Raw genomic sequence first — 25981 nt, forward strand, 5'->3', positions numbered from 1 at the left:
AACGAGAAAATAAAATAATTACATGACCCAACCCAATTTATGTTATTTTCTTTTTCATCGTTAGGCTACTCATTTAAAAAATTTGGTTGTAAATATTTATGTCAATTAGAAATGAAATAAAACATAATAAATAATAAAGTATAATGATATTAATGTCACATTCAAATTGTTCAAAGTTAAAAGTCAAATATTTCAAATTATATTGTGATATTTTTAATCTTATAAACATTTTTTTAACAAAGTTTATTACATTAAAATAAAGAAAAATAATACTTTTTATAATAAACCCTTTAAGGAACATAAAATCCACACACACAAAAAAAAAAAACAAGGTCTTAAATGGATTTAAGGGTACCAGGACATGGTCATCGTTGTTGTCACATGTATATAAACATAAATAAATGTGTTTACAGATATGTCCATACAAAATATAATTCAATTATGGCAAAGATTTGTGAATATTTAAGCTCATATTCCAATACAACGGTGGAAAAAGTACTAAAAATACTTTGAAAACCAAATCATTACTTATTTAGCTTCTATTGTCTAGTTAAAACATGAATTTAAGAATGCCCTAAAATATAAGAAGACAGTTTAATTATGCCACCAGTTATAAAAATGTATGTTGATATCTTCATGAAAACCTTTCTCTCCAAAAGTTAAAAAAATAGTTACAGTGCGTTGCATCAGACATATCTTTCACAATGCCACCTTAAGGCATTTGGTAAGATTAACTTTTGAAATGATCTCACAAAACATATGTAATTTATTTTAACTTCAAAGGTGCGTCTTACTTAGGGTTGCAAATGAGCCAAAGGGCTCGATTCACTATTTATTGGCTCGAATCGAACTCGAATACGAACGTGTTTGTAAATTTGAGCTGAAACTCGATTCATCAAGTTACCCACAAGCTCGAACGAACTCAAGCCAAAATCAATTTTTAGAAAATATTAAACTATCGTAACTATTTCAAATTTCAAAACATAATATTATCAAAATAAAAATATCAAACCTCAGTAACTATTCAATTCAAAATTCCAAAGTAACTACTCAAAGAAGAAATGAAGGGAGACCGCAATGGAATATAATTTTAAAAAATAGTTATAGCCAAAGATGGTTGCAAAGAGTTTAACTTTAACAATGCCGCAGATGAGTGTGATGATTTCTCGATTGATTTTTGTTGTGATATTATTATTATGATTATAATAATAGATAACATATTTGTTTTTAAATTTAAGTTTATAAGTTTGATATTAAAATAAATAAAAATAAATTATATATTGTTTGGCTTAAAAAAGTTCAAAAAGTCATGGAACCAGTATAATATGAAATGAGCCGACTCGAGCTCGATCAAAATCTAGCTCCAGTCGAGTTTTGACTAATCGGCTCACTCATTTGCCCCAGTCTTACTTTCATCCCAACAACAAACTTGATATCAAAAGTACTAGTGATTATGTGCTAATTTAGCTGTGCATTATGTATGGTTTGACATCAACTTCAAAAAAGAAAATCAATTCAAAATTTTACTTTTATATATGGAAAGTATCACAAATAATAGAGCAGAAGAATGGATTGAAAGAGAGAATCAATTCAAATCTTTATTTTTGAATGAAAGAGTCCGCACGGGGATGTCATGTACTAATGGACATAGTCATGATTGGGTCAAGATTGTCGCATGTATATAAACATAAATACACGTATTTTCAGATATACCCATTCAAAAGATAATTTCATTGTTGTAAAAAAATTGCGATTATTTGAAAGAAAAATAGAGAGGAAAACTCATTCCAAAAGTGGAGAAAAGTACTAAACATGCTTGGAAAACCAAATCATTGTGAGGTTTGACTTTCATTTTCTACATTTCTTTGAACTCTTACACGAGTACAAGAGAATATCAAAAAAATGAATAACCTGAAAAGACAAGAAGACATAATAATATTATACCATTAGTTATAAAAATGTATGATCAGATCATTCATGAAAGTCCTTTCCAAAAAAAGTAGAAAAAATTCATTTCTAATACGTTTTACTTTCATAGTGCATTTCAAGGAACACCATTGCAGGCATATCTTTGTAGGCTTAGGTTATCGGGTCAATGAGAGATATAAACATCAGGTAACTCAAGGACTTGTTAGAAATATGGTTTGAAAGAGAGAATTAGTATCTTTATTTTTGTATATGGAAACAGTTAATCAATCATAGGTAGAATATTTGAATTAGTATCTTTATTTTTGTATATGGAAACAGTTAATCAATCATAGCTAGGTAGAATATTTGAATGAATTAGTTCATCTTAAAAAGAAGAGGAATGAATTAGGATAGAGAACCTAGACCTTAAAAAGGTGAGGTTTTGTTTTAGAGTGCATCCATCAAACACCTTGCAGGCATATCTAAAAGATGAACTTGCAATGCCACCTTAAGGCATATCTAATTTAGCACTGCATTATGTATGGTTTGACATCAACTTTGAAAGAGAGAATTAGTAATCTTTATTTTTGTATATGGAAGTAGTTAAATTAATCATAGGTAGAAAGAATATTTGAATGAATTAGTTCATCTTAAAAACAACAGGGATGAATTAGGGATAGAGAGAACCGCCTAGACCTTAAAAAGAAAAAGGGCGGCGAAGCCTGTCAGACAAACCGCTAGACCAACCCAGCTTGGGCCGAAGCCCCGACTGAGAACGATCCTCTACAGCAGTGTGACCACGAGCCGAAGCAGGTGGGCAACAGCGCCGTTAATCACGCTCTGGTCTAGCGGCAACATCTCATCAACCAGACATAGACTCCTGTCTCCTTAGAAATCAAGGATACAGATGTACGAGCCTATAGAACAGATCCTGTTCAAGTAAGGTCGTGACTTGTACTCTCTAGCCTTATTAATATATAGTACAGAAACATATGTCATCTGGGTAATGTGGGATAATAACACTAGCTCAAGGAATTGTTTGGAATAAAATGGTCAACACAATTATTATACCACAAATAATCTACACAAATATTTACCTAAACAATAATATACTAAAAGTAATCCAAACTAATAATAGTAAAACTGTGATAGGGTGGGTAAATGACAAGGAAAATTAGTTCATCATGGGAGGAAGATAGTAAAACTTTTCATATTCAAATGCTTGTCCGGACAAATCAGCTTCCATTCAATTAATTTAACCCAAAACCAAAAAAGCTCAGACTAAAGAATTGGACTTGCACAAAACACTGTGATATGTCTGTCCTGTGAGATGATAGAAAAACAAAAAACTTGGATGATAAAACTGATCATTGATATTTGATAGGAGGATGGATCAAGCAAAATGAAGGTCATGTCTATTGATGGATTTCACAGAAAGTTCTTCTTCTCAAAACCAAAGAATAGTCAATAATGGAATGTTTTGCACATTGAGGGTAGCAGCATGCATGCATAATCAATATTAATACCCAACAAGATCTAATTAACTAAAGAGTTGAGATATGTTAACACAAAAATGATCTCTGAATTGATGATACAGAAAGAGAAAGAGAGAGATCTTTTTATCCATGGATTGTATGTAACTTGGAAGGATAATTAAGCTTGGTCAAGACTACCTTTAATTATCCTGCTGCCTGTTCCATCATCAATCATCCATCCCCAAAGCAACCAAACAAACAGTGCAAAGACAAAATTACCCTATTGCGTCAAACTAATCATAAGCTAAGGGAAGAAGAAATCATCATGTCTTACAATCCGAGAGAGAGAATCGCTATCTGCCGATCGTGGTCAACCAGCCGCTCATACTACTCGCCATTCCGTAACTGGTGGTGCATGCATCTGGAAGGTGAAATTCCACAAAAGCAGAGACGAAATCATGAAGAAGAGGTGCATTTGTCGTGATCTCATTGTAGCAAAAAAAACTGAAGTGAAGTGAAATTAGTAGTAAGAAATAAATCTGAGCGAGTGAAATTAGAGCTCCGGACGCGGTTGACATGACACAAACTCACCTTTCCTCCGAGTTGACTCAAGTCATCTTCCCTTTCATACTCATTTAAAACTAGTCATGACTTTAAACTGATCAGTACAACCTACTCTTCCCCTTTTTTTTAAAATATTTTTTTCAAAATTATTTTATATATTTATACAGTAATAATAATAATAATAATAATAATAATAATAATAATAATAATAATAATAATGATTAATAGGATCAATAGATTGCAAATATTCACAATTTTTTTTTTTTAATTTGACTTGAACTTTTTTTTGAAAAAATAGTTTAGTACCAATTCATTAAGAAACTCAAAAGTGGGAGGATCAATAATTAAAATTAGACAAATCATAGTTTTTTATTATAAGATGACAACCGAACCAAGAGGAATCAGTACAACATACCTCACAACCATCGGATGAGCGACGCCCAACAGTCAGCCGCGTCGCCCGCTACAAGGGAAGAAACATGCGTTCGCGAAGTAGCGGATCAACCAACGCACGCCTTAGCGTCGTTCGCCTAGACGCAACGAAACATCCAAACGCCAATATAACGTGGACGTAGCGTCACACGTTCAATTTTTGGCCTGAAACAACATCGTTTCGCCTAGTTTATCTTCTTCCTCGCGGCGACAAAATGTTCAAAACATATCACATCCTTAATTTTTCAAAGATGGAACTTTATCGTTAGTCCACAAAAACAGCTATTTCGAAAGCTAAAATGATCACCCGTCCACGGTAATCATTTCTCCTACGAACATAGGCCTCAAAATGGCTTGATCGGGCAAGTTGGATGAAGAGCAGATAAAACAAGATTGATGACTTTTAACTGAAATTCGATCTACTTGCTCAATGAACCGAACTTGAAAAACTATAAATAGTCTCCTCAAAATAAATATATTGAAATTAATATACCTTACTATAAATATATTCAATTTAATATATTTATAAATTATGTATATAACAGTTTAGACCATCTCCAACTCACAAACTCATTCTCAAACACAAACGTCAAATCAAACAGTAATTCATTTTCAACTCAAAAACATATTTCTAAACCCAAAAGAATATTCTTTAGAACATTCTTTTTTTACATTAACTTTTTAACCTTATTAATATTATCTATATATTTATCAACTTTACATATTTAACCTCAATCTTTTCTTATTCATTTAATAAAATTAATTATATATTAATAATTCATACATAACAAAATAATTAAATAATACATTTAAATAAACAAACATAATATATTAAAACAAACATTATTAATAAAAAAAACAATAAATTTATATGTTTATTCGTAACTATAAAATAAATTAGATAAAATTTTAAATATAATAAATATATGATTTAACTATACATTTAAAAATATTATAACTTTTATCTTAAAAAAAGAAAAAAAAATTAATTAAGGCTAAATTTTGATTATAAATATATAAGGTTATATATATAAAAAAAAAAAGATTAAGGCCATTTTAATTGGGAATGAACAGTACCAACGCAAATATGTGTTGGTTTGCATTTTGGGTTTGCGAATGATGTCCGGTTGGAGGGAAAAAGGGCACGCATAATGGAATTTGCGTGCCCTACCCGTTAGAGATTCTCTTATACAATTATAAAAAATTACTTCTATTATAAATTTTATATATTTTTTATATGTAAAAAATATATAGAATTTTAATCATATAACATGAGACCAACTAAATTTGAGTCAATATATATGCTAAAATTAAAACTCAGCCTCGAAAAGCTATTGTGAGACAAATTCGGTCCTTATTGCTATCTAAATTGACTCCAACATAATTATATCATACCAAAAGAAAAAAGATCTCTAATCTGTCTTTTAACACATTTTTTTTTCAATTTATCGGTGAGAAAATCGAATGACATCTCTAAAACTAAAGATTGATGGATGGAAAGAGAGATATAAAAAATGTGGGACGATTGAACTCCTTGATTTCAGTCAAATAGGTTTCGACTAGATGAGTGATCGATGTAGGAAAGTAGTCTCTATGCTAAAAAAGAAAGAAAGATGGAGTATCAAAAATGGGTTAGACCATCCATAAACTGTTAAAAATAAAAATTCATAAAACTTAAAAATGAACCATATTAAAGTTCATAGTAAAATCTTCAAGTCATAATGCTTCAAATGTGAAAAACTAGATCAACCAATGTAACTTATTTAAAGTATCTATAATTAGTATTATTCTAACTAGATCATATACTTGCTGATACGATCACGAGTGTTGAGTCTTTCCCAGAAGGAGAGCCATAGGATGAACTGGTGTCGAGGGATAATCTTCGTTGACCATACAAGAGGAGCCCATTCTACTTTCTGCGCTTTTTCCCGGGTTACCTCCCATATTTTCTTCGATACCAGCTTCCCATTGTTCTTAACTTTCCATTCATTAATATTTGGTATGTCGTGTAGTTGTATGTTACTTATATGATCAAGTGTCCCCTGTCCTTTTGGATTTCTTCTTAGGAGTGAGTTCCAATTCCCGTCTTTAATGTCCTTAATTTTCGCTTCTGCGCAGTCGCTTCTGATACGAGTATTTCGAAACTCCTCCTTGTGGATGATAGACTGGTTTTCAAACCAGGGGTCGTGCCAGAATAGAATGTCTTTCCCGTCCCCTAAGAATAATACATTTTTGATAATCTCAACCTCATGTCCTCATCATATATTTTTTAGAAGTAAGTTTACATGTTTTCTGTCATATTGGTACGAGTTCTCCCAATTTTACCTATTTTTGTTGGTGATAATATATATGTCACAAACTAATAAATTCATTTCAGGTCCAACTAAGAAACCGTTTCTACTCTCGAACTCTCGAACGAGAAAATAAGATGGATTGAAAGAAAAACACATAATTTAGACATGATAAATTGTGACAAATTGTTCTTAGATTAGAGAAAAACATAATTTATGGTGCATAAACATACTCAGTCTAACATTGCATAAGAAATAAACCCAAGAGACCCTAAATCAATATTAACCTTAAGTAAAAAATTAAAATAAGTATTTGACCCTCATAGTCAAGTCTTCACTTTAATTTAATTTTTTTTATTGAGAATGAAATATTTAACTTTTAATATCTTAAATTTGATTTTTATCATTTGAGTTAACTTAGTACATGAGTTATTTTCCAAATTACAATATATTTATGGTTTTACACTAAGTATATAAAAATAATAAATAAATAAAAACAAATGTAAGAATGTTTGGGTTTGTCTGGATAAGGAAAAAAGAAGATGTGATTATTAGAAGATCTGCGAAGAAGACAATTGATAAGTCAGGGCGGTGATATTTAAGAAACCTACTTATATTATTTTATTGCATATACAGTATAAATAAATAGTTATATTAATTAGTCATTAGAGTATAGATTAAGAAACATACAATTATCCTTAATTTTAAATGTTTATATACTTAGTCATCTTTGGAGCACATCTAGCTACATTCCATTTTCTAATTCCACTGCATGAAAAAACAACAATTAATTTTGTTTTACATATATTTGTAATGTCTTATGTTCATATTATTATTTTTATTTGCTTTTACATTGGTGATGCGGAGCATTGAATGGTGTTAGAAGAGAAGAATACAAATCATAATTTCAATTAGAAAACAAAATTGAATTCATTTTTTTTTATTATATATTAAATTAGGTTTAACTCATCTTTTCCTCGTTCACTCACACTTTACTTATCTTTACTCCAAGTCTCTATCTATATTCCTCTTGTGGCTACCCACCTTAACATATTCTATTGATATTTAGTGAAGTATCTAAATTCTTATGGCGAAAAAATAATGATGATGTGACGAGCCATGGTTGATATTGTTGTAGATGTTAATTTGTCTCTTAAAGTATAACGAATATAGTAATGATTCTGTAATCACTAAGCAACGAACTTGACCATCGTATTTGAATTATCACCGGGTTTTAACGGAAAGATGTTAAATGAAAAACTCGAAAAATACTCATAAAAATAATGAAAGAATTCTTGAATTTTAGAGTGAGAAATGATTTGTTAATAGAAATTAAAATGAATGAAAATATATAATTGTAAATTTAATTCTAAATCATTCATTAATTTTTTAATTCAATATCTATCTATATATATATATATAATGATGCTTAATTTTTAAAGTGTCCGGATTGTCGGGTCGAGAGTTGTGGTTAATTTGGATATATGTGAGAGTAAATGAATACTTGGGTCGGATTGTGGGTTGACCCGCCCATAAACTTAAAACGATTAAAAATAAAATTAAAAATGCTATAGGTATGGTTCGAACTTGCAACCTAACAAAACAAGTACAACCTTTTAACCAACTAGGCTAATAATACTTTATATTTTAAATTCAACTCAAACTTTGATAAACGCGTGACATTTTAACAATATAAGTTCAATTTTTTAACTAACTAATCTATATATATATATATATAATGATGCTTAATTTTTAAAGTGTCCGTATTGCCGGGTCGAGAGCTGTGGTTAAAATTTTTACCGTAAAATTTTTTCACGATTTTTTATATTATTACTCGTGCAAATGCACGGAATACATGCTAGTAATTATCAATAACAATTGATAACATCAACAAACTCATAATCTATATATATAATGATACTTAATTTTTAAAGTGTCCGGATTGCCGGGTTGAGAGTTGTGGTTAATTTGGATATCTATGTGAGAGTAAATGGATACTTAAGTCGAATTGTGGGTTGACCCGCCCATAAACTTAAAACGGTTTAAAATAAAATAAAAAATGCTATATGTATGTTTCAAACTCGCAACCTAACAAAACAAGTACAACCTTTTAACCAACTAGGCTAATAAAACTTTATATTTTAAAATCAATATCAAACTAGATGAACGCGGGATATTTTAACAATATAAGTTCAACTTTTTAACTAACCAGTCTATATATATAACGATGTTTAATTTTTAAAGTATTCGGATTGACGGGTCGAGAGTTATGGTTAATTTGGATATATATGTGAGATTAAATGGATACTTGGGTCGGATTGTGGGTTGACCTGCCCATAAACTTAAAACAGTTTAAAATAAAATTAAAAATGCTATATGTATGTTTCAAACTCACAACCTAACAAAACAATTACAACCTTTTAACCAACTAGGCTAATAACACTTTATATTTTAAATTCAACACCAAATTAGATGAACGCGGAACATTTTAACTATATAAGTTCAACTTTTTAACTAACTAATAAATATATATATATATATATAACTAATTAAATGAGAGCGTTTTTTTATTTTAATATATTTTTTGTTATTTATTAAAAATTTAAACATTGAACACATATTATTATTATTATTATTTTATTAAATTTATTGGAAAAAATATGTGATGAGATAGGTGAGAAGATAAATTGTTTTACCGAAGTGAATAAAACGTGGAATGAAAACGTTATTTTATTTTTAATATATTATTCGTGATTTATTAATTTTTATTTTATTTTAATATATTATTCGTGATTTATTAAAAATTTAAACATCGAAGACTTGATTCCAATACAACAGAATGGCTAATTCCAAAAAGAGAAATGAGAAAATCAAGTTATACATAATATTATTATTATTATTATTATTATTATTTTTATTTATATTTTTATCCGTATGTATCGAGGATCTTCCTAGTTGTTACAATGACAATTAAAAAATATTGAATGAATTCAATATTTGTTAATTGTCTCATTCAATGAATTAATGTTAATTAAATTAACAAATTCACTCTCATTTTGATTAAATTTCACCTTAATTCACATTTTAATTTAGTGTGAACTTCATTTGAATTAAATTTTACTACTAATTCACATTTTGAATTTGGTGTAAATTTCATTTGTATTATATTTCATCTTAAATCACATTTTAATTTAGTGTGAACTTCTTTGAATTAAATTTTACTATTAATTCACATTTTGAATTTGGTGTAAATGTCATTTGTATTAAATTTCACCTTAATTCACATTTAAATTTAGTGTGAATTTCATTTAAATTAAATTTGTCCAAATTCTTATTTCTATTTAATCAATGGAATTAGTTTAATTCTAACCAAGATTAACACATAAATTTTAGATATATATCATTTTTTTAGATAAATGATCTCTTTTTTATAGAATGAGTAACTAATTTATTGCATCTGTTGTCGTTGATCAAGTGGCTCTATTAGGGAGGATCTTGAGATTTTTTAAAATGGGTTCCCTTGAGCTCTCGCTCTTACTCTTTCTATTCGTCGTGTTTTTGACTTTATCTCTAAGCTAGATTCCGTCAACTTGTTTGATTCACTATACTCGTATTCTCACTTTTCTGAAAGATCTAGAGTTATAACATTTCCATTAAAGAGCTTTTATGTGTTTTCATACCTAAAAAAATGGATAAATTCATTTTCTTAGGAACACAGGCTTAAGCTCTAAACAAGAAAGAGTAGTAAGCCCGTGTTTGGTCAGGTTAGAAAGTCAAACGAACAAGATGCGCCAACCTCATAATGCTTTATTCGATCCCATTCCCCGATATCAGAAGAATATGATTTTATACTAATCAGAAGTGTTCAACTATTAAAAAAGGATATGGTACTTAAGACAATAACTTTATTTATGTTTTTATTAAATCAAAATTTTGTTTAAAATTGTTATTATATTGATTTTTTATATTTTATTTTGTTTAATTAGTTATTTTAAAATTAGTTTTAAATATGTTAATATAAATGATTAGATAGATAGACTATCTATGCTGATATTAAGATGGAGGTAAGATTTTAATTGAGTATAACTAACTCAATAAAACTGAATTTAAATTTATAAAAAAAAGATATTTTTAACTAGATTTTGTTTAATATATATATTTTTATCTAAATTTAGTTTACAAAATAAGAATAATTATTATATAGAATACAGAAAGACTTAATATATATATAGCCAAAGGAATCAATGCCAAGTGATAGATACAGATTGATCATCATTTAGATAAGAGAGAGAAATACAGAGATGAGAAGATCATTCGGAGGTAACCAAGGAATGAGCGGTGGTAATGGCGGAATGATAAGAACAGTTCACAGGGCAGTGAAAGCTGCCGGCGTCGGTGGATCATCTCAAGACCCTTTCTCTCATTCAACCGCCAATACTTCCGCTAACAGACCCACTTACAGACCCACCACCGCTTCAAACATCCTTTCTCTTACCTCACCCAGTTCTTCTTCATCTCTTACTTCCTTCAATGTCCCGATTTCTGCTACTTCAACCCTACCCAACTGGCCTGCTTCTCCGACTTACAGTGATGACTTTGATTGGGAGTATATTGATGGAATTGAAGACGAAAGAGCTCGTGGGTATTTTGATGATTCGATTCTTGCTTCTGTTCCAACAAGAGATGAAGTTCAGCTTGCAATATCTTCACTTCACCAGTAAATTTCTTATTTTTATCTTCAATTGATTCTATATTAGTCTCAGATAAAAGATATAGACTTGTTCTAGGTTTAGTGATTGAGATATGACTTTGACTTTTGAGTTTGTAATTAGAATATGATATGGTTATCTGACTAACCCTTGAAGCTGTTTTTTTGGAGATTCTTATCTAATACTTGTTTTCTTTGGCTAGTGTTATTGACCCAGCTTCCTTATCACAATATGTCAAAGACATGCTGCCTCGTTGTTCTGATTCAGATAGTGTTGATGATCAACTCATAGAACCAACTGGTTTTATGCAATCTCGAAGTTCTTCAGGTAGATCTGGATCAGATTGGATTGAACCTCCTTCAATTCAGCTTTTCAATCAAGGGGCAATACATCATGGGTTCAATGGGGTTTATGACGCTTTTAATCTATTACAAACCGAACCAATTGTTCAGGTAAGGCTTTCTATGTTTAAAGAATGTTGTTTTAATTTCCCTTAATTATACTACCCATGTATAAAAGGAAAAAAAACTATTCTTTTTGGGTGAAATCATAACCAAAGTTACCTAAAGTTGTTCATATTGAAAACAAGGAGTTGAACATAGAGCCAATAATGATCAGTCTTAGGTTCGATTCCTATTAACATAAGACATAGATGAGAAAAGAACCTTAACTCTTCAAGTTCAATCAATAACATATTCCATAGTAATTACACACCTGGTATTTAACTTTTTTTGTTTCGACTTTTTTATTCTCTATGTAGAGGATGGTTATCTCCTTGTCCTCTGATCGAGCTGTTTGGGATGCTGTTCTAAATAATGAGGTTGTCCGTGAACTAAAAGAATCATTCAATCAAGGTTCGTACTTTTGATCAAGCGAATTCTGTCTCCTATATGGTTTGTGTTATTGAAAAACTATTTTTTTATTTTATACCGTCAAATTTATAGTCTATTTTTTATCAGATGGAAAAGATTCTTCTAGCGAGGGTCAGAACGGTAGTTCTGATGGCGACGAAGGAGCTGTGAACATATTAGGTTTGATTTTTAACAACACAAAGGAAAAAGTGAGTGAGTTGTTTGAGGGAATCTGGAAGATGTTTGCGGAGCTGTTTCGCCAGCCAGATAAGGAGAAGGCCTTTACGGATGAAGTTGATGATCTGTTTCAGGAAAGGTTGAGGTCTTCCTTCTTCCTCTCGATTCTAGTAATGTTGATTGTGGTTGTGACTCGGGCACAATCTTAATTTGACGACACTACACGATGTTTCTTATGTTGGTGTGTTTGAGATAACTACTCTATAGAGTTCTTTTTTATATATGTTTGTGTTGTTTTAGGAAATCTTTGTGCTGTCTTTTTATAAAGAGTGTTGTAGGAAGTTGAATCTCGAATACTGTAAATTAGTCTCATAATTTAATGTTCTTCGCATACACTGCTCAACATAGCTTTCCGGTGCAAATCTTTTGACATCGTCCCTCTGTTAATCAAAATCACACTTTTGCGTTGAATCTATTCGGGTCTTCTCAGTTGAGATCAAATTATGGTTTATTTTAAACAATACATTTATCATTCTCATGACACTACTCCTAGTTGTTAGGGTTGTGTGTTAAACTATTGATAATTATATAGGAAATTGTTCTATTATTTATTTAACATCTTTTGGTCTTTAGTTCAATCATCATAAAATCTACTTTCTTTCTATTTTTCTTCAAAAAGGTTAGAAGAGGCAAGATTAATGTTGTCAGAACTAAGCCTAATCTAAGCTTATACTAGTCTTGAACTCTGAACTCAAAAGTGGTGATACAAAGCATATTTGATTTTGGGTTATCTAAAAAAAATTGATTTTATGTTGTTTATAAAAATAAATTTAAAGTCAATTGTGATAATTCAAATGACAAGAGTGATATTTATAAGAGATCAAATATTACTGTATGCCTATTTTTTTCTGCTCTTTTAGATAAGGAACCGAAATAAAAGTTGACAAAGTTAACTTGGCAAAGTTTAAGAGTCGACACTTAACTTATTTCACGAGATACTAATAAAGAAAATTTGAAGGAAATTATTTTGGATTAAGTGCTTAATTACGTGTGTGGGAAAAGATCTTCGATACAAAATTGGCCTTTCATATTAAAAATTAAATGTTACATAATTTTTATGAATTTAAAGCCCATACCTAATCTCATTCCTCTCAAATGATTATATTAAGCCTAGTCTAGGATATACAGGAAACATGCTCTTTTTTATTCACAAAATGCATCTAAATTTTATTTATGAACAATTTAGATAAAAGAGGCTTAAACCTGCAATGTGTCCAAAATTGATATTAGTATACCAAAATTCAGAAATAATGTGAGAATCATTCTAAAAATTTTCTCATATTTTTTGGACATATGTACTTAACACAAGTTATACATTTCAAGTTAGGTTGAATGAGATAAAATGACCCAACAAGTCTTAAACAGAATTTTTGAGTTTCATAAAATGTAAAAAATTATGCTGAATTGTTTTATATTGTTTAAAAAAAATTTAAAATGCTCAAGGCCTCTATAGATATAAAATGGGTTAAAAATTAAATCCTAGAAAGAAACAAACCTTAACAAACTGAACCGGTTAAAGTTAAAGTCAACAAAAAATCAAAATCAAGCTCATGTATTTGATTATTTTGAACCCGAATTTGTTGAGTTTTGAGCTCATATTTTATTAGAGTTTATATATTGTAATTGAGCTTTAAGTTTTTATTGGGCTTAAGAGTAGTAGTTTAATATTTTTGACTTTTGATGTACTCCTATAAATGTAGACATTGTAACATATAGTTACTTTGACCATTATTACATGGAAAATCAATAGAATGGACGACTCTCCGAGGATGTAAACATTATTGCTTAACCTCGTTATATATTGTGTTCTTTATTATTTTTTACCCCCTTTTCTTTATATCTTCTTTTATCGTATGTTTAGATTAGATCTTTTTTCTCAACAAGTGGTATCAGAACATATTTTGAAAATAATTATTCTAATCTATTTATGAAAATATGATAGAAACCTTAACCGCCATTGAAGAAATTATTGGATATTTGTGCTTTTTTTTTAAGATTGTTGGTTGTTTGAGAAAACGACATTGGTTGCAAAAAATTATCCGTTGAGCAGATTTAAGTCGAAATCTTCAATTTCTAAGGAGATGTCTATGGTCGTTAAAATATTTCTAAGTTTTGGATAACGATGTATTGTGAAGAAGATAGAAAAAAACGTATCTTTTGTTTTTCTCGAAGACACCAATAAGCGCAAGTAACGAAAAGTCGTCATGTAGGCAACGCCACCAGAACGAAGAAGATGAGGTTTATTCTTTTGACTTATTTTAATTTGGGACATATGATATATTAAAATATAAATATATATATATATATATATTCCATATATATAGATATTATATTATATTATTATATAATATAATATATAGAGAGGAAGGAGTTAAGAATATATTTGAAGCGGTCAATAATTAAGATTTTTTCAACTAAGATTTTTTCTTTAAGTCTCGTTTGATGTTTGATGTTTGATTTCACAAAATAGGTTTAAGACCTATTTGATTCCAATTTTTACAATTAAAGCCTTGTTTGATTTTAATCAAATTCTTAAAGCCTTGTATGCTTTAATCTTGATTTTTATTGAGGGTTATTTGACTAAAATTTCTCAAAGACGGAGATTTGTGATTTATCTACTAAGAGATTTGATATTCGTCAATATGAAGATTAAAAATTGGAGTTGTAAAAGAATGTGGAATACTTATTCAATGTTACAAATTGTGGAAGATAGTTGATGCAACATATAAAGGGTTTTCTAATTAAAGCAGGTGGCTTTAAGGTTTGTTCGCAAGAGTGTGATTTTGATATGTGTGTATAAGGGCCAGATTTGGATTTGCATAAAACCTTGTGAGTACGTTTTAATTGACAATCTCTAGTAAGTGCTGATGCGAAATTGTCAAGTGAGTGTTGATGTCTCAAGGGTTCTACCAGGAATGATAATTTTTAAGGTATGAGTCAATGTTGCATTAATCATATACATGGTTTGTTATATTCTTTATATGCATGATTTGGCTAAAAGAATGTGGAGAATAAACGATACATCATCATGCTTGTTGAAAATTAGTTAGAGGTTTTATTATAACTGATTATTGTTTTGGCACACATGAGTGACATTGTATCACTATGTTGAGGGATTTGACTTGAAGAAATTCTCGGCTAAAATAAGCTTGGAGAGATCTTTTTTTAAAATGGTTATTTAAGAAGTAAAAAATTTAAAGAGAAGTAAAGAGAAAATCTAGCAGCAGATTTTCGCCTACAGTCGCGCATGGTTCATCAAACTGATGATTGAAGATTCAAACGGAATTGAGCCGAGATTTTGTCAAGAGGTTGGTAACTCATTCCTCTACATTTTAAATGGTCGGATCAAGGTTTGGATGTCTCGAAGTTTATTTTTCTATGGATTAAAGTGTCTACCTAATTTTAGTTTTATTTGACTTGTTTTGGACCAAAAAGTTTGTATCTTTTTTGTTATAACCTTTTATATTTACCAAAAAGTTTGTATCTTTATCTTGATTAGCTCTTCCAATAAGATAAAAGGTCATAACTAAAAAGATACAAACTTTTTGATCCCAAACAAGCCAAATAAAACTAAAATTATGAAGACACTTTAAGCCCCAGAAAAACAAACTTCGAGACGTCCAAACCTTGATCCGACCGTTGAAAATGTATTTATCGAAATTAAAGTATATCGAAATCAAGGTATACCAAAATCAAGGTAAGGTAAACGTATGTATTTTTTGCATACCGAAATTTTCGATAAGGTATAAAGTATGGATAAAATATTAAGGTATACTGTACCGACTCACTAGTTTTAGTGTTTGAGCCTAAGTTTGTCTATTATAAAATATAAGTTAAAAATATAAAATAAATTATAAAATATAAAATAAATTAGATTAAATTTCCAGTATAATAAATTTAATTATTTAATTATATATTTTAAAAATAATTTAACCTTTTAAAATAAAAATATAAATTGAAAGATTAATTTATTTATAAAGAAATTGAAATTTTTTAATATATATATATATATAATTTAAGGGCCAATTTTTTAAAATGAAAAAAAATGCAGCATCTCTATCTCTATCTCTATCTCTATCTCTATCTCTATCTCTATCTCTATCTCTATCTCTATCTCTATCTCTATCTCTATATGGGTTTGGCTGAATGTTGGAGAAAAAAAAAACAGGGAAAATCCATTATGCGTGGCCTGTAGATAGTATTATGCAAATTAATAAATATTTGTAAATTTGGTAGTTTAGTAACTATATTTTGTGTTTTATTAAATAATAAGTTAATACATATAGTAACTTAAAATCAAACTTTAGTAGTGATGTAAATTTTTTAATTTTCTGATTTTGAGTTCCACAATGAACCTTAAACTGTTGTGTATACCTGGTCTTACTCAAAGTCTAAGACCGACTATAAGTATGCAAAAGTGAGCTTTTCCTTTAATACTTAAAAGTCTAACTCTAATTCAAGTCCAATCCTTACTTGAGAATGGACCAAAAGATTGAAGATTGAGATGGCTAAACATTTTGGGCCACACTTATTTAGAATCAGATAAAATTATATGCAAGTTATTTCTAACTTATTAATGAAAAAAAAAAACTTGTTCACAAGTTTGAGATGTATATGATCTCTTTTGAAAAAGAATTAAGATAAAAGTAAAAATTGGAGTTGTTAATATTTTTTAAAGAAATAAAAGATAAATAAATCTCAAGTTTTGTCCGATAAGAACTGAATTTAAAAAAGTATGTTCATATTCATAAAGATTATGTAAATATTTTATTTAAAAAATAAAAAATAATTATATTTAAAAATAAAATAAAAATATTGTTTCTAATTCATTATCAAATATAAATTAAAATTTTTAAAATAAATATATTCAAATTTTATTATATGTACAATAAATGACATGTTGGCTCCATAGTCATGACCAAATGACACATTAATTTTATATTTATGAGTAAAGTTTTTTTTTTATGTTATATTAATTTTTATTATGATGCATATCCAGTTTTAATATAATTTTTATTATGATGCATATCCGGTTTTATTATGACACATTAAGTTGTACATTACTCAATTAACATAAAGTTGTACATTACTCAATTAAAGTTGTACATTACTCAATAAAAAAAATATTTTAAACTTAAACCGATAGATTTAACTAAAAAGTTGACGGAAGAGCCACCGGTGACCTTTATAAAAGTTGAAGGGGCAATTTGTTTCAAAAATTAGTTTGAGGGCCAAAAGTGAGCGATCAAGATAGTTCGAGGGCCGCCCAGGTAATTTGCCCTTTATTATATTATTATTATATTATTGTTATTACTTTCAAATATTAAAAGTAATTTGACTTAAATAAATTTTTAAAGAGCTTTTTAACTATTGTTCTAGTTTGTTTAGCAATTGTAGTGTGAATAATTTAAAATAATATTTCTTTTATATATATATATATATATATATATATATATATATATATATATATATATATATATATATATATATATTCAAGTTACAAGATCATCTTTTATTTATTTATTTATTTTAATTCTTATTTGTTTTACTCTGTTTAAAATATAGAGTCTTCAAATTAATATTTTTGATGTTTGATATTAATGTTATATCTTATTTTAAATATTTATTATTTATCATGAAAATAAATATATGAGTTGACATATATTATAAATATTTTATTTAAAAAAATTATATATTTATAATATTTCATGTGCAATACAAAAAATGATAAAAAGCATGTAGCAAGTTTTACATTAAAAAAAATATCACAAAACATAATAATAATAATAATAATAATAATAATAATAATAATAATAATAATAATACAATATTTTGTCTCAAACAGGCCAAAAGAATACTTTGTTAGTGATGTTGTCTTGATTATTCATTTATAATAAGAAAAATCATAGAAATCTTAATAGGGTTTTCGTTCTAATTACAAAATATATTATATTTATATAAAAGTGTTATTATTTATTCAAATAAATAAATATAATTAATTTTATAAATATAATTTCTAGAGTGTTATTTATTTTTATTCTTTTTTAATTTATTTAATATTTAAATAAAATTTTAAAAATAAAAATTCATTATTTTTAACCCTAATTAAGGGATAGGCCCAAAAGATAGAGGCCCAACACTATTTCGCCCTAATTATAATTTTTCTACCTTTACGGCAGTCTTCTTTTACCAAAGAATCAGTTGCAAAAATTTATTACATGACAATATACATAATTTTGCAAAAATGATAAAAATACATGACAAGACATTAAAAAATATCACAAAATAAAATAATAATAATAATAATAAAATACAAATATTTTGTCTAAGAAATTACTTAAGATATCTTGAAAATTGATAAATTAATTTTTGAAAATTTAAAATATATATATATGAGGAGTGACAGGGGAGAGAATTTGAGTGAGGGGAATGACTTGGCATCCTGGTTGGAAAAAAGGTAAAGTATGAAGAAAGAGAGAAGAGAGAGAAATTATTTGATTTTTTTAGCCAATTATATTACCGTCACGTCATTCCCTTTTTATTCTATCACCAAATTCTCTCTCTCTCAATCATTTCTCTCTATATATATATTATTTTTAAATAAAATAAATAATTGTATTTTATAAATTATTATAAATTGATATATTTTTATAATTTAGTAATAAGATTTTATATATGAATAAAAATTAAATATTTTATATTAATTATAAATTTTTTTTTAATATAAAATTTTAAGTTAAAATATAAATATTTTTTTAATATAATTTTTTAAATATTTTTATTTATTTATCTGTTTTAAAAATCTGTAGTTTAAAATTTATTTGAATTGTTGGTTAAATTTGATTCCTTATTATTATTATTATTATGTATAATTTAGAATTATATATCTATATTATATAGATGATAAACGTGTTTGAAATACTCGTAACATGTAAAGTTATGTTTATATAATTAATTATTTAATTAATTGATTTTTAATTAATTTGTAAAAAATAGTTAATTAAATTGACGGCGTGACATCACAAGATAATTCAATGTTAATTTTTTAATAAACAGTTAATTATTATTAATTTATATAAAAATTTACACATTAATAATAATTCATTTTCATATAATATAAATAACATTTAAAAATAATAATAAAATTTTAAAGGTTAAATAGGATAAAATTAGGACAGAGATGCTGCCCCGACAGTGACGTTGCCCTAATAAGCCCAAAAGACAGGCCCAATGAAAACTTTGGTACTTTTGTTGCCCTAATTATTCATGTATAAAAAGACAGACACCCATGTTCTGTAATTATCATTTTTCTCCTTTGGCGGCGGACAGACACCCATGTTCTATAGTTTTCATTCTATCAAAAATTTCAATGAATCAGTTGCCATGGAATTCATGACAAGATTCATAATGAAGTTTATGACTATGATAGATTATATAGAACTAAGGGTTTGTCTGATAAATCCGCCAAGCTTAATGATTTTATCCTCCAAACAGAAGAAGTCGATCCAACCATACCTGCTAAACATGATCTTCCTACCTGTGATCTTTTGGGTTAGTTCTCTCTTCTTCTCTGTTTTGGGTTTTGTAATTACTTTGATTTTGGTTCAAGAAATTGAAAGAGATGCTAATGGGTTGCTGAAATTGTTTCTCTATTGCAACAAGATCACAAGTTAATAACTATAATTTGATCCATTGATTTTGAATTTTCATCAGGTGTTTTCTGTTCCTGTTATCCCGGGAGATGTTATAATTGCTGGCAGCGATGGACTGTTTGATAACTTGTACAGCAATGAGATAACCTCTGTTGCTGTTGCTGTGAATGCCATTCAAGCTGGGTCGGATCCTGAAGCCACAGCTCAAAATATTGCAGCTTTTGCAAGACAGAGTGGAGATGATAAGATAGATCAACCCCATTCTCAACAGCTGCCCAAAATGTTGTTATTCTGTGTGTGTATGATTGATGAATGTAATTGTAAATCTTAATAAATAAAAAAAGAAGTTGAACGGTGCTTACTGAGTTTTTTTATGATTTGAATTGTTATTATATATCTAAATTAAATTTATAAGTATTTATTTAGACCAATGGTCAAATTTGTACTATGTATTGTCTAAAGTTAATCCAAGACAAATAATAAAAAGTATGTAATGAAAAAGTCTAAGTTTATTAACTAACAAGACAATATTTGATCAATTGATCTCATTTCATACAAAACTGAAAAATAAATAAAAATGAGATGATAGTAGAAAGACTCAAATTAAAGAAACCATTTTTGAGCAAATATTTTGATTTTTATAAAATTCTTTATTTTTTTTATCAAAATTGTAAAAGTGCACATGATGGATAGAAATATCAAAATAAAGTTAAAATCTTAATTGAATATATAATTTTTTTTTAAATTTAAATTTCCTATAGTTTTTAAATAATTTTGATTTTATTATTTTATATTATTTTACATTAAAAAATACATTTATATTTATAAATTATTTTTTATATTATTTATTTAAATTAGTTAATTAATATAATTAATTTTGTAAATATAATTTGTTTTATAATGTTATTTATTTATTAATATTTTAAATTTAAATATATATATTTTTTTAAATTAGTCGGATTCAAAATAATTAATTATATATATAAATAATAGAGAAATGATATTCTCACCGACAAGTTAGCGAAAGCAAGGCCACGAATCCTAAGTGGCCTTGCCAGCCAGGAGAGAGAAAAAAATAAAAATAAAATTGAAATTTTCTATTTCCCCCAAAACCAAAATTCTATTATTTGTATCTTTCTATTTCCCCCAAAATCAAAATCTTATTCTTTCTCTCTCTTTTGTTTCATTCTCTCTCTTTCTCTTTTGTTTCATTTTTCCTAAACCCACCGGCGATTCTCTTCTTTCATTTTCACCGACTTCTCTTCCGATCGATCGAAATGGTAAGACTTCTTCCGTTAATGAAACGTTTCATTTTTCCAAAAACCAAAACCCCCCACGACAATCTCTCTCTTTATTTTTCGTTTCCAATTCCCAAAACCCAACCCACTGTCGATCTTACTGAAACGTTTCATCGACTTCTTATCTTCCGATCGATTGAAATATAAAGTCTTTTTTCTTTCTTTCGTTTATCTTCCGTTCGAAATGATTGTCATATCAATATTTATGTTTAACGTTTATGGTTTAGCTGCTGAATCGATTTAGATTAGAGTTCTAAAAGATCTGGATCTTCATACATGACCTACAAATCAAATTAACATCACAATAAAATTATTGACTAGAAATGTTAGTTTCGGGACCAGAAAAGCTGGTTTCGGGATCCGAAATGAGTAGTTTCGGGACCCGAAACGGCAAATTTTTTATTTTTATTTTTTTTTCGAAATGAGTGGTTTCGGGACCCGAAATGAGTGGTTTCGGGACCCGAAATAAGTGGTTTCGGGACCAGAAATGAGTGGTTTCGGGACTAGAAATGAGTAATTTCGGGACATTTTTTTTAATCTGAAATATTATAATGAATCTTAGAAAATCAAAAATAATTGAAGATAATGTTATTATACTAGAAGTTTACATAATTAAAAATTTATTTACAATGTTACAATCTGTCATTTATATCACATTTAAAATACAACCTACAATTTGAGAGATCTCAAATAATCTCATTTTTTCATTAACTTGATCAATAAGAAGATTTGGATCTTCATACATGACCTACAAATCAAATTAACATTATAATAAGATTATTGGTTTATAAAAAAATAAAATAGCCATAAAAGATCGTATAGAAACCATTTCGGAGTTTGAAATCATCATAAAATGGTGATTTCGGGACAAAAAATGTTGGTTTCGGGACTAGAAATGCTAGTTTTGGGACCAAAAAAGCTGATTTCGGGACCAGAAAAGCTGGTTTCGGGACCCGAAACGGCAAAAAAAAAAAATTTTTTTTTGGGAAATGTGTGGTTTCGGGACCAGAAATGAGTGATTTCGGGATACTTTTTTTTAATTTTTTTTAATCTGAAACATTATAATGAATCTTAGAAAAACAAAAATAATTGAAGATAATGTTATTATACTAGAAATTTACATAATTAAACATTTATTTACAATGTTACAATCTGTCATTTATATCACATTTAAAATACAACCTACAATTTGAGAGATCTCAAATAATCTCATTTCTTCATTAACTAATTAATAAGAAGATTTGGATCTTCATACATGACCTACAAATCAAATTAACATTACAATAAAATTTATTGGTTTATAAAAAAATAAAATAGCCATAAAAGATCGTATAGAAACCATTTCAGAGTTTGAAATCACCCTAAAATGGTGATTTTGGGACAAAAAATGCTGGTTTCGGAACTAGAAATGCTAATTTCGGGACCAAAAAAGCTGGTTTCGGGACCAGAAAAGCTAGTTTCGGAACCCGAAATGAGTAGTTTCGGGACCCGAAACGGCAAAAAAAAAATGTTTTTTTTTTTTTGGAAATGAGTGGTTTCGGGACCAGAAATGGTTTTTCTTACAACCTAATTGAAATTAGTTCTGCAACTAAACCCATAACAACAGCCAAACATTATATAATCATACTTTCGGGTCCCGAAATCACATTTTCGGGACCCATAACAACCAAACATTATACAATCATACTTTCGGGTCTCTAAACCATCCATTTCCGGATCCATAATGCAGAAAATACACAATAATCATAGTTTTCTATCGTTAAAATCATTAAAATCATTAAAATCCCTAACCCTAACCGCAAAAAGCTAAACGATCTTCAAATCATTAAAATGATCTACGATTCTAAAAGAGAAAATGTTATTTACCTTGTCCTTTGAGATCTGGGAGATCTTGGAGTCTTGTATGGAGATGTACCTGGACCACCAGCCTGAAAAAATAGTATGAAGTGAACACGAAGGCAGACAATGAAGTGAACATACACGAAAGAGTTCTCTTACCATTTTCAATCGAAAGAAGATGAAGAAAGTAGAAGAAGTCGGGGATGCCGGAGAGAAAAATCGCCAGAGAAAAATCGGGGTTCGCCAAAAGTGATAAATAAAAAGAAGAAAGAGAGGGAAGAAGAAAGAGGGGGAAACTGAAATATTTAATTTTTTATTTTGTTTTATTTTTTCTATATATATATATATATATATATATATATATATATATATATATATATATATATATTACATTATTTTATGAATTTAATTATAATATTAGTTTAAAAAATAATATAACAAAAATTCTAAATAAATATTTGATAACAATTTATCTCCATTAATTAATAAAAAAATAGTCTTGACAATATTAATTCTTCATTAAACATATTTTAATAATGTAAATAAAAAAAAACTAGTTTTCTATATTTTTAACATTTATTTGACTTAAAAAATATAATAGTGTATACAAAATTATAAAGGTTAAAAAATAATAAATATTTTATCTTAATATATATATATATATATATATATTATTTTATAAAAGTAATTAGTAATAAATTAGTCTATTATTATTTAATTAGTCATTAATTATAGAGAGAAAAATATTAATAAGATTTAATATTATTTTAAGAATTATTTATAAACTAAATCAAGTGGGTATGATATAAAACTATATATAAATATGAAGTCTTAATATAATATTTTATTATTTCGTTTTTTTCATTGTTAATTCATGTAAGGTATGTTTATTGAACTGATAAAATAATATTTTATAAGTATATATATTTTAATTAACTTATCTAATATTCTCTTTTGAAACTTATCTCAATTAATTTTTAAAATAATAAAAATTAAAATTTATTAATATTTTTTTTTATGATTTATAATAATATAAGAATTTTAAACGTGGATCTATATAAATCAGTTAAACGTAAGATTGTAAGATTTTAACTGAGGTATAAAAAACAAAAACCACATTTAGAGATAAGACTTTAACTACGGTATAAAAAACCGCAGTTAAAGATAAGACTTTTAACTACGGTTTTATATATACCACAGTTAAATGTAAGACTTTTAAAGGCGGTTTTATATACCGTAGTTAAATGTAAGACTTTTAAAGGCGGTTTTATATACCACAGTTAAAAACAAGGTATTAACTACGGTTTTAAATACCGCCGTAAAATTTCACCGTTAAAAATACATTTTTTACTAGTGATAGGAATGAGTTACCAACCCTCTCGAATAAATATCAGTACAATCGGACTCCGTTTGAATCTTTGATCGTCAGTTTGATGAACCCTGCGCTGTTATAGGCGAAAATCTGCTACTAGATTTTCTCTCTACCTTTCTTTTAATTTTGACTCTTCAATAACCGTTTTCCAAAGAAAAAATCTCTCCAAACTTATTTTAGCCAATAATTTCTTCAAGTCAAAGCCCTCGATATACTGAAATAATGTCACTCATGTATGCCAAGACAACAATTGGTTATAATAAAACCTCCGACTATTTTTCAACAAACATGAAGATGTATCGTTTGTTCTCCACATTCTTCTAGCCAAATCCTGCATAGAAAGAATATTAAAAAACATATGATTAGTGCACCCTCAACTCATACCTTAGAAATTATCATTCTTGGTAGAACCCTTAAGGCAACAACACTCACTTGACAACTTTGCACCAGCACTTACCGGGATTGCCAATCAAAACATATTCAAAAGGTTTGATGTAAATCCAAATCCGGCTTTTACATATTAAAACCACACTCTTGCAAACAAACCTTAAAGTCATCCGTTTTAATTAGAAAACCCTTATATGTTGCATCAACTGTTTTTCATAACCGGCAACATCAAATAAGCACTTAACCTTCTTTTTCAACTCAAAATTTCAATCTCCATATTGACGAATATCAAATCTCTTAGCAGATAAATTACAAATCTTCATATTTGAGAAATTTAAGTCAAATAAGCCTCAATACAAATCCAAGATCAAAGCATACAAAACTTTGAGAATTTGATTAAAATCAAACAATGCTTTACTTGAGAAAATTGGAATCAAATAGATCTTAAACATATTTTATTAAATCAAACAAGACTTAAAAGAAAAAGGCTTAGTTGAAAAAGTCTTAGTTATTAACCGCTTCAATGATTCTTGACTCATTCTCTCTCTATATATTATATTATATCATAATAAAATATTTATATATTGGAATATGTATGGAGATATATATATATATATTTTATATTTTAATATACTATATGTCCAAAATTAAAATAAATCAAAAGAATATACCTCATCTTCTTCATTTTGGTGTCGCTGCCTACACGACGACTTTTCGTCACCTGCACCCATTGGCCTTCAAGAATAATAAAAGACTCATTGTCTTCTTCTCTCTTCTTCTCAAGACATCGTCGTCCAAAACTATTAAATATTTTAACGATTGTTGACATATCCTTACCAACTGAAGATTTCGACTCAAATCTTCACAACGACTAATTCTTCTGCAACCAATGTCGTTTTCTTAAACAACCAACAATCTTCAACAAAAGCACAATATCCAACAATTTCTTCAATGGCGGTTAGGGTT

The 25981-nt window shown here is 28.0% G+C and overlaps 2 protein-coding genes and 1 non-coding gene across 3 annotated transcripts; 2 read left to right on the forward strand and 1 right to left on the reverse strand.

Moving 5' to 3' along the window:
- Positions 1 to 2627: 2627 nt before the first annotated feature.
- On the reverse strand, positions 2628 to 2857 carry LOC124923228. Its single transcript, XR_007098230.1, has one exon. It is a non-coding gene; the product is annotated as a small nucleolar RNA U3 (small nucleolar RNA).
- Positions 2858 to 10932: 8075 nt separating this feature from the next.
- On the forward strand, positions 10933 to 12799 carry LOC124937449. Its single transcript, XM_047477718.1, has 4 exons — positions 10933 to 11387; positions 11582 to 11831; positions 12140 to 12233; positions 12339 to 12799. The coding sequence occupies exons 1-4, from the start codon at positions 10972 to 10974 to the stop codon at positions 12614 to 12616; spliced, it is 1038 nt and encodes a 345-aa protein (XP_047333674.1). The 5' UTR covers positions 10933 to 10971; the 3' UTR covers positions 12617 to 12799.
- A 6975-nt stretch (positions 12800 to 19774) lies between these two features.
- On the forward strand, positions 19775 to 20583 carry LOC124937477. The gene is made up of 2 exons (XM_047477746.1): positions 19775 to 20018; positions 20181 to 20583. The coding sequence occupies exons 1-2, from the start codon at positions 19803 to 19805 to the stop codon at positions 20448 to 20450; spliced, it is 486 nt and encodes a 161-aa protein (XP_047333702.1). The 5' UTR covers positions 19775 to 19802; the 3' UTR covers positions 20451 to 20583.
- The last annotated feature ends 5398 nt before the right edge of the window (positions 20584 to 25981 follow it).

Source organism: Impatiens glandulifera, chromosome 1 (genome assembly GCF_907164915.1).
Source record: "Impatiens glandulifera chromosome 1, dImpGla2.1, whole genome shotgun sequence".
NCBI lineage: Eukaryota > Viridiplantae > Streptophyta > Magnoliopsida > Ericales > Balsaminaceae > Impatiens > Impatiens glandulifera.

What these genes read in the sequence shown, in the direction of transcription:
- LOC124937449 (XM_047477718.1), top strand. Translation starts at nt 10,972, where the DNA reads ATGAGAAGATCATTCGGAGGTAACCAAGGAATGAGCGGTGGTAATGGC. An exon ending in AAACCGAACCAATTGTTCAG is followed by an intron (nt 11,832 to 12,139) that starts GTAAGGCTTTCT and finishes TTCTCTATGTAG; the next exon opens with AGGATGGTTATCTCCTTGTC. An exon ending in AAAAGAATCATTCAATCAAG is followed by an intron (nt 12,234 to 12,338) that starts GTTCGTACTTTT and finishes ATTTTTTATCAG; the next exon opens with ATGGAAAAGATTCTTCTAGC.
- LOC124937477 (XM_047477746.1), top strand. Translation starts at nt 19,803, where the DNA reads ATGTTCTATAGTTTTCATTCTATCAAAAATTTCAATGAATCAGTTGCC. An exon ending in TCCTACCTGTGATCTTTTGG is followed by an intron (nt 20,019 to 20,180) that starts GTTAGTTCTCTC and finishes AATTTTCATCAG; the next exon opens with GTGTTTTCTGTTCCTGTTAT.